Source organism: Drosophila mojavensis, unplaced genomic scaffold (assembly GCF_018153725.1).
Source record: "Drosophila mojavensis isolate 15081-1352.22 unplaced genomic scaffold, ASM1815372v1 contig_231, whole genome shotgun sequence".
In the NCBI taxonomy this organism is placed as follows: domain Eukaryota; kingdom Metazoa; phylum Arthropoda; class Insecta; order Diptera; family Drosophilidae; genus Drosophila; species Drosophila mojavensis.
The window spans coordinates 483216-492988 of NW_025318772.1; the positions used below are offsets into that span (position 1 = coordinate 483216).

Genomic DNA, 9773 nt, shown 5'->3' on the forward strand with positions numbered 1-9773 from the left:
AAGCCCTGCTGAATGACAATTTGCCCAAACGGATAGAGAGAACAAAGCAGAGACACAAACACACAGGCAGCTGTTTAACAGTGCGATAACATTACTTCTCATTAATGTCTGGCAGAACTGGCAAATTGGGCGGCATACACAATGGAGCCATAGAGCCGATAGAGCTGTGAAATAAAATGGAGAGCTACTGCCTAGAAGCCCTAAGCCCAAATAACAAAGGCAAAGGCAAAGGCAAAGCCAATGGCAAAGGCAAAGCCAATGGCAAAGGCAAAGGCAAAGGCAATGGCAAAGGATAAAGACAATGGGAGCAGCAACAATGACTGAACGCAGGAAAATGCAGGAGCATTGAAACTAGGACACACGCAGGCAACAACAACAACAGCAACAGCGACGATTGAAAACGTGCGTCGCAGGACGACTGGCAAGTGCAAAGCACAAGGATAAGCTTAATATGCCAACATAAACACGCACACACACACACACACACATAAACGCACGAAAAGGCAACAGAAAGAAAACAAAAGTCGAAATTTATAATGCAGACATACACAGGCCATAGATGTCGCCGCGCCAGAGCAGGAGGCAGCGAGCAGAGATTGGAGGGAGTGAGCGAGCGAGCGAGCGTGCGAGTGAGAGTGAGAGTGAGCGGATGAGAGTGATGGTGATTTGAGAACAATGCTTTAGAACGGTCAGGGGCGAGGCGCAGCCTTTGCATAAAATTCAATTTGTCGTGTGCAGCAGCCATGAATATGCCGCTCAGCCGAGCTTAAGCTGCTCCTGCTGCTGCTGCTGCTGCTTCCGTCGCTGCCGCCGCCTGCAGCTGACACTGAAGCCCACATTTGCCTGTCGGCTAGTGTATAACACAGCTCACAACCCACACACTCGCACACTCAATTTTTGTTTTTTTTTTTTTGCTCTGCGATTGATGTTATTGTTGCTGTTGTTGTTGTTGCTGCTGCTGTTGCGTCGCATGCAGCGGGCGCTTATGCAACATATGCGCGAAATTACTTACGAGGCGTCGCAGTCGCTGTCGCTGTTGTCGTCGCCGTTACTGTCTCCGTCTCCGTCGCCGTCGCTGTCAGCGTCAGCGTCAGCGTCGCTCCAGCTATTGCTGTCATTGACAGCTGCTCTGGAACTGGTTCTGGTTCGCCTGCTGTTGGCTTGTAAAACAATGGCATGCATTTGGCGGCAGACAAGACACATGCAGTTATTAACAAAGTACACACACATACACACACATTTATACACTTTTTTACAGCTATTTTCAACAGTTAAAACAATTGCGCACAACGTTGGTAAATTAAAAACTTTTTCACTTTGTTTACCATTATTTCATTTATTTCTTTTATTTTATTTTATTTTATTTTATTTTATTTTTTTTTTTGTGGTCCACAGTTGATAATTATAGAGATCCTAAAACGTTTGCCGCAGCCACAGCTGAAGTGGCCCATTATGTGGCATCAAATGAATGATAATCAGCCGGCTGATAGGACCCAAGAGGGGCAAGGGGCGTGGCTAGGCATGCCTGGCATTCTGTTTGTCATATGCTTGGCCACAGCATGTCCAAAGTTTTAAGTGAGTTCGCAATGTCTGTTTGTTTTTGTGTGTGTGTGTGTGTGTGTGTGTGTGTGTGTGTGTGAGTGTTTGGGTTTATACGTTGCTCTGTTTAAGCCAGTTTAAGTGCCATAGCAGTTTTTCAAAGTGCTTCAGTGTGACACAAAAATAACGCATACGCCATGTGTGGCAGGCAGAACCAAGTGAAAGTGTCCTCAAGTCTAACTTGTTGCCTATTCAATATGAATATTTATTTCAATTAATTATTTAAGAGCTTTCTAGCGCTAGCTGCTGCTCTCGATAAATCTTCTAAAAGTAAAGTCTACTTGATTTAAAGCCTAACGGGATTCGTGTGCCTCTTTAACAAATACTTGGGCATGAGTGAAGCAGTTGGCTCTTTCTCTCAATGGAGCTCAATTAAGTAGGTCTTAAGTGTGAGTGTGGGACTTTTTGCGCCTTTTGCTCGGCTCGCAACTTCTGCACACCTTTCGCTTTCACAAGTCATTAATCACAGCAGCGCAAAAAGAGGGCAAACTTTAAAAAGGCGAGTGAATGGCAAGAAAAAAAAAAAAAAATAATTGAAAATTGCATGCTGATACGCAGCAGAGATAAAAGAATGTGCGCTCAAATGGCTTAGCTGACTTAATTCGATTAAAGCAGAACAAACGCATTTCTGATTACAAAGAAACTCAAACGAGCATCGAAAGAAGAAGGCAGCCCAGAGATTGGGGCAAAACTGACAACAATTACGCTGCAAATGAAGTTGTCATTGAGTTGAGCATTGGCGGGCCCTTAATTACGTTAAGCTCTTGCGCAGAAAGAAGATAGCATGTGAATATTACGTATACGAGCCGTCGTACACCGTCGACCCTTGGGGTGAAATGCAAACAATTTACGTCAATTAATTGTGGCTTTCTGCGAACCGGTGAACACAAAGCCCAGGTTCTAGCTCGACAGCAGTGCATCGCACATGGACAGCTACATGGATTATGATTAGCTCCGCCAAAGGGAAGCGAGAGGAAATCTGCAATTGAAAGTCGAAAACTGAAAACTGAAAGCTGATAGCTGAAAACAGAAACGGCAACAATTTGCACAGCAGCTACAGCAATAGCCAGACCCAAAACAACTGAGCAGAGTCAAAGTTGCGATACTCGATACTGCCAGCCTAAGGCATAAGCCATGTGGCATGTGGCATGTGGCATTCGGCATGCAGCATGCGGCTAATCGTTGCTTTGGCAACAATTTCACCAAAAGATAGGCGCAATTAAGTCAAAAATTTATTTGATGCCCAATCTGAAATGGACATGAAACCGAGCTATGTGCTGGCCAAATAATCATGGCCATTGTCTCGATTGTTGTTGCAGCTGTCGTTGTCTGTGTTGCACATTGGGCGTTGCTCGGCCTGGCTGCGAGACACACTGCATTAGCTTCAAGTGCAATGTGACAGCGGCATCGAGTCGAGTGACAGCATTACTACCAGCCAGCCACTCATACACTCGACTGGCCGTCCGTTCGTCCGTCTGGCCAGAGCCCTGCTCCGTAGTTACCTCTGGGCTGCCAGCTAAGCTCTCGGCATCTGTCATTTATGCATGCTGACTGATTGATCCGGCACTCAGCACGACGCTCCACAGCTGAAGTGGGGCAACTAAACGCTGCATGCATATTGTAGACTCTGTTTTCCTCTGCGAGCCACTCGTCATGCGGCATAAATCAGCAGCAATTGAGGTGCTGCCAAACAATTTAATTGGCGATTAGCCAGGCTGATAAGATTGACTGAAACACAGGCAGATATGGAAATGGATAACTCGAACCTATCATTAGCTTTGAGAAAATATATGCAGAGAATATGATATATAGAAGAATACAGTATGCAAAATATATAAATAATTACTTAACCTGATTTTTATTTAGATTTATCGCTCGCAATCCACAATAAAGTTGACTTTTAGTAGAGTCCAATTTAATTTCCAATTGGATGCAGCGCATGCCATTCAGCTGGTAAACCCGCTGGTAAACTTGTAAGCCCTGTATAAGTAGCTTACACACAGTTCGCAATCCAATGTGAAAATGTTTTACAAATTTATCCTCTTACTCACTCCACTCTATTATCTGCTCTCTCTCTCTCTCTCTCTAAGTCATTTAGCAACAATTACGCATTTACACTTTCGGCCAGAGAGACCCCGCATAGGGCAATTGGATATCATTAATGCGGTTAAATTGTATAACCCACTGCTGTCAGAGGCAGCTTACTGGACCAAAACCAGGCTGTGTATAGGTATAGGGCATGTGTGTGTGTGTGCGCGTGTATTTGTGTGCTAGGTTTGGGAATTCTCTCTGTCAGGGTTTCGCATAACAGACATGTTCCAAGTGCCAAAAAAAAAGTCTGGCCAACATTTTTGGCTTTTCTCTTACTTATATTTTCCCTTTTAGTTTTTTTTTTCGTTACACATTTAGCCGCAAGACCAGACAACCCTGGCTAAAAGAAGGAGCACACAACAACAACTCTGTTGTGTTGCTCCATTTGCAACATTTATGCTGTGTGCTGTCGGTCGGCTATGTCTGCATCTATGTGCGTGTGTGTGTATGTATGTGTGTGTGCTGGTCATTTTATTGTTTCCAGTCAAAATGGTCAAATGGAAATTTTGTTTTTAGCCATTTTTTTTTTTTGCGTTGCGATTTGCGTATAGATTTGGATTGAGCTGTCGTAGATGTTATTGAGGATTGTGCCGTAACGAAAGGCCAGCAGAGACAGCCAGACGGACAGCGGGACTGCCGGACAGCAACAGATATCGCCTGGCCATATCATGTTAGTTAAAGTTGGGTCGCTGTAAACCGAGTGATTAGAATAATCGCCGCTGGTGCCTTGGAGCCGTCTCCATGCGCACCCTTTGATATCCAACTAAATCCAATTCGTATTCACCGTTGGCTCATAAAATTTGCAAGCCTTCGATTGTCAGTTTTTGGCGCTGCTTAAACATTTTTATTACTCTCGCATGGGCTTAAGAGCGAAAGCTCTCTATTCCCAGGCAAAGTGAATTTTATGGCTTGTGCATTTCGCTCCAAAGGATCAATTTGGGCATTTTGGCCAGCCCAAAGTAGCTCAAAGATAAACGAAATTCATATACATATATACAATAAACTTTTGCAATTTGTGAAATGGCAAAAATTTTTTATTTCGATTTTAAAGATCTACTAATTATATTCAATAATTGGTAATTAACAACTGCTCACAAGTAGCTGAAAGATATTGTCTTTTTTTTTCCCCCCCCAAATACGGAAAATTTATTCAACGCCTTTCCACTCGCTCTTCACAGTTGGCGCTGGTTTCCAAGAGCTGCGGCAGGAGGCGGTGTTATAATTAATTTTCAAATTCAACCATGTCCTACGCCACAAGTCGTCGAGCAGCTGGGGGTGCGGGGTGATATTTAAGGGTTTGTTTGCACAGCAAATGCCGCCGCAATCGTATAATTTTATTCAGATTTCGCTGTCAAAGCGCGAGCTGCAAATTTAGCATAGCTGGCAATTTGCTTGTCTGGGCTGTGGCTGCGTGCTGTGTGCTGTGTGCAGGGGGCGGGAAGATATATTATGAATGTGTCTGTAGTGCCACGCCTTGCAATTTATTTTCCATTGCGTAAAAGTGTCCAAAACTGCAAGTCGCACATTTGTTTTCGTCCCTTATGAGTTTTACACGCAGCAGCAGATAAACGCAAGGTAAGGCAGGCCGCGAATTTACTTTATTTATGACTTTTGCGAAATTCAACAATTGTTAGATATATGGCAGAGTTACTTCTGGGCCACGCCCAAAATCTTCTCTATTTCGCAGATGCGATCCAGCACCTCCTGGTTGCGAGCTCTCTGATCCTTCAGCTTGTCGGCTATGGCGTCCAAGGTAGCCGCAATGGCCAGCAGCGATAGATCTGTGGTATTCAGATCCCTGCGCGTCGGATGTATCTTTGCCACGGGCACAACTGCCGACGGATCCACATCTGAAATTGGTTGAATCAATAGATGGATAGTAACTGTGTGAATATATTTGACTTAAAGCAATATATTTTCAACCTGAATCGGAAACAGTTGTTGAATCCTCAGCCGATACTCCATCTGCGGCTGCTTCTGGGACGGAAATGCTCGATGGAGCCGCCAAAGTCTCCACGCCAGCTTCTGAAGTCACCGCTGGCTCTGCTGCAGGAGTCTCTATCTCCGCTACTGGAGATTCTACTGGGACCGAAGTCTCCACGACAGTAGCTGCTGCAGGTTCTGCTGCCGGAGTTGGAGTCTCTACAGGTGCTGCTTGAGATGCCACAGAGTCAGCTGTCGCAGCAGGAGTCTCCTGAACAGCCGCTGGAGTTGGCGATGAACTCTCTTCGACAGCCACTGGAGATGCTGCAGGCTCTGATTCTGGAGCAGGAGTCTCCTCGACAGCCATTGGAGTTGCCACCGGCTCTGCAACAGGTACTGAACTTTCCTCGACAGTCACTGGAGATGCTGCAGTTTCTGATTCGGGAACTGGGGTCTCTACGATAGTTGTTGGAGTCTCTGTGAGCTCTGCTGCCGGAGTTGGAGTCTCCACGACAGTCACTGAGTCTGCCACTGATTCTGCAACGGGTGCTAAAGTCTCCTCAGATGGAACTACCGATGGCTCTGATACTGGAGCTGTAGAGTCCACGACAGTCACAGGAGCCACTGTCGGCTGTGATAATGGTGCTGCCACAGGCGCTACAGCTGGAGTCTCCACGACAGCTGCTGGCACTGTTGGAGTCTCCACGACAGCTGCTGGCACTGCGGGAGTCTCCACTGGGACTGAAGTCTCCACAGCAGGAGTGGTCGCAAGTTCTGATTCTGGAGCTGCAGTCTCTACGACAGCGATAGGTGCCGCTACCGGTTCCGGCAATGGTACTGCCACAGGGGCCTCTACTGGTGCTGAAGTGTCCACAACAGCTGCAGGCAACTCCACTGGATCTGAATCCACAATAGGAGCTGCTGGAATTGCCTCCGACTCAGCTGCCGGAGTTGGTGCCTCCACCACTGTTTGTTGTGTTTCCGTCGGCTCTGCTGCCGGAGTTTGATTTGCCACGACAACCTCCGAAGTCTCCGAGACTGCTGCGGGAGCTTCGGCATTTACTGGAGTTTCAACGGACTCTGCTAAAACTGCTGTGGGGGCTGCCGCCGGAGCAGGAGTCTCTGCGACAGCTGCTGGAACTGTCACCGGCTCAACTATAGGCTCCGCAACTGCTACAGGAGCTACCACTGGTGCAGATGGAATCTCCACAGCATCGTTAAGAGAAACTGGAACAGGACTCACGACATCAGCTGTTGGAACTGCAGCTGGCTCAGCTACTGGCGCTGAAGTCTCCATGACCGTATCAGGAGTTGCCGCTGCCTCAGCTACTGGCGCTACTACTGGGCCTGTAACTGGTGCTACTTCGGCTAGGGGAGTCTCCACAATGGCTGCAGGAGCTGCCGCTGGCTCTGCCTCCGGTACTACTACGGGTACTGGAGTCTCCACAGCTGTTGCCACAACCTCTGCTGCGGGTGCTGCAACAGCTTGCGCTACTGGAGCTGGAGTATCCACAACTGGAATTATAGTTGTGGTAGCAGCAGTCGCTGTCGAAGCTGGAGTGTCCTCAATTGAAGCTGCTGCTGCCACTGGCGGTGATACAGGAGTCGGAGTCTCTACGGGGTCTGCTGCCTGAGAAGAAGTTTCCACGACAGCTTCTGGTGCCGATACCGTAGGTGCTATCGGAGCTTCTACCGGTGCTACTACTGGCGCTGCGATCGGAGAGTCATCCGGTGCTGCTGTTAGAACTACTACTGACACTGCTTCTGGAGCTACAACCGGCGCCATTGCGGAAGCTGCTACTGGAGCTGCTGCTGGAGGTGCTTCTGGAGCTGCTACCGGCGTTGCTGCTGGAGCTGGAGCTGCTGCCGTTGCTGCTGCTGGAGGTGCTTCTGGAGCTGCTACTGGAGCTACTACCGGTGCTGCTACTGGAGCTGCTACTGGTGCTGCTGCTGGAGCTGCTGCTGGTGCTGCTGCTGGAGCTGCTGCCGGTTCTGCTACCGGCGCTGCTGCTGGAGCTGCTGCCGGTGCTGCTGCTGGAGGTTCTGACGGCGCTGCTGCTGGAGCTGCTGCCGGTTCTGCTACCGGCGCTGCTGTTGGAGCTGCTACCGGCGCTGCTGCTGGAGCTGCTGCCGGTGCTGCTGCTGGAGGTTCTGCCGGCGCTGCTGCTGGAGCTGCTGCCGGTTCTGTTGCTGGAGCTGCTGCCGGTGCTGCTGCTGGAGCTGCTGCCGGTGCTGCTGCTGGAGCTGCTGCCGGTGCTGCTGCTGGAGCTGCTGCCGGTGCTGCTGCCGGTGCTGCTGCTGGAGCTGCTGCCGGTGCTGCTGCCGGTAATGCTGCCGGTGCTGCTGCCGGAGCTGCTGCTGGAGTTGCTGCTGGAGGTTCTGCCGGTGCTGCTGCTGGAGCTGCTGTCGGTGCTGCTGCCGGTTCTGCTACCGGCGCTGCTGCTGGAGCTGCTGCCGGTTCTGCTACCGACGCTGCTGCTGGAGCTGCTGCCGGTGCTGCTGCTGGAGCTGCTGTCGGTGCTGCTGCCGGTTCTGCTGCTAGAGGCTCTGCCGGTGCTGCTACTAGAGCTGCTATTGGTGCTGCTGCCGGTTCTGCTACCGACGCTGCTACCGGCACTGCTGCTGGAGCTGCTGCTGGAGCTGCTTCCGGTGCTGCTGCTGGATCTGCTTCCGGTGCTACTACCGGAGCTGCTGCTGGAGCTGCTGCCGGTGGTGCTGCTGGCGCTGCTGCCGGTGCTGCGGCTGGAGCTGCTGTCGGTGCTGCTGCCGGTTCTGCTACCAGCGCTGCTGCTGGAGCTGCTTCCGGTGCTGCTGCTGGAGCTGCTTCCGGTGCTACTAACGGAGCTGCTGCTGGAGCTGCTGCCGGTGGTGCTGCTGGAGCTGCTGCCGGTTCTGCTACCGGCGCTGCTGCTGGAGCTGCTACCGGCGCTGCTGCTGGAGATGCTGCCGGTGCTGCTGCTGGAGGTTCTGCCGGTGCTGCTGCTGGAGCTGCTGTCGGTGCTGCTGCCGGTTCTGCTACCAGCGCTGCTGCTGGAGCTGCTTCCGGTGCTGCTGCTGGAGCTGCTTCCGGTGCTACTAACGGAGCTGCTGCTGGAGCTGCTGCCGGTGGTGCTGCTGGAGCTGCTGCCGGTTCTGCTACCGGCGCTGCTGCTGGAGCTGCTACCGGCGCTGCTGCTGGAGATGCTGCCGGTGCTGCTGCTGGAGGTTCTGCCGGTGCTGCTGCTGGAGCTGCTGTCGGTGCTGCTGCCGGTTCTGCTACCAGCGCTGCTGCTGGAGCTGCTTCCGGTGCTGCTGCTGGAGCTGCTTCCGGTGCTACTAACGGAGCTGCTGCTGGAGCTGCTGCCGGTGGTGCTGCTGGAGCTGCTGCCGGTTCTGCTACCGGCGCTGCTGCTGGAGCTGCTACCGGCGCTGCTGCTGGAGATGCTGCCGGTGCTGCTGCTGGAGGTTCTGCCGGTGCTGCTGCTGGAGCTGCTGCCGGTGCTGCTGCTGGAGCTGCTGCCGGTGCTGCTGCTGGAGCTGCTGCCGGTGCTGCTGCTGGAGCTGCTGCTGGAGCTGCTGCTGGAGCTGCTGCAGGTGCTGCTGCTGGAGCTGCTGTAGGTGCTGCTGCCGGTGCTGCTGCCGGTGCTGCTGCCGGAACTGCTACCGGCGCTGCTGCTGGAGCTGCTGCCGGTACTGCTGCTGGTGTTGCTGCTGGTTTTGCTACCGGAGCTTCTGTCGGTGTTGCTGCTGGTGCTACTGCCGGTGCTGGTACTGGAGCTGTTTCAAGAGCTGGAGTCGCCACCGCAGCAGCTGGCGGTGAAGATATATTTGCTAGTGATGCTTGGGTCGCCATTACGTTTGCTTGGTTGTGTGATATGTTGTTAATTGCTTTTTTACAGTTCTAAAAGTCTTTCATTTCCTGAAAATGTTCCGTCGACTTAATATTTGCAATTGTTTCTAAGCTCCTTTTAGCCCAAGGTAGAAATGGAGAGCTTCAACAAATTGTCACTTTCATTACGAACAAACAGGTCAAGGTAGATGGTATAAGCGAGAACAGATAAGGCGCTTAGCCTTGGCCTTCGGAAGAGTCAGTGGCCTGAACAAAAGCTACTTTTAAATATGATGCAACCGAAAGGAAAATTGCAATTGAAAGAGGGAAATTACGAAGCCCATGTGAGCTT

At 50.9% G+C, this 9773-nt stretch overlaps 2 protein-coding genes across 2 annotated transcripts; both read right to left on the reverse strand.

Annotated features, from left to right (window-relative positions):
* Nucleotides 1-5337: 5337 nt before the first annotated feature.
* On the reverse strand, nt 5338-6910 carry LOC6574483 (calphotin). The gene is made up of 2 exons (XM_002000493.3): nt 5614-6910; nt 5338-5540 (listed from the first exon to the last, which is right to left on the reverse strand). The coding sequence occupies exons 1-2, from the start codon at nt 6908-6910 to the stop codon at nt 5338-5340; spliced, it is 1500 nt and encodes a 499-aa protein (XP_002000529.1).
* A 337-nt stretch (nt 6911-7247) lies between these two features.
* Nucleotides 7248-9179, reverse strand: LOC116803716 (uncharacterized protein DDB_G0271670-like; the record flags this gene model as incomplete). Its single annotated transcript, XM_044008029.1, has 1 exon — nt 7248-9179. A coding segment is annotated over one exon (1842 nt), but the record flags the coding sequence as incomplete, so codon positions are not given.
* Nucleotides 9180-9773: the final 594 nt, after the last annotated feature.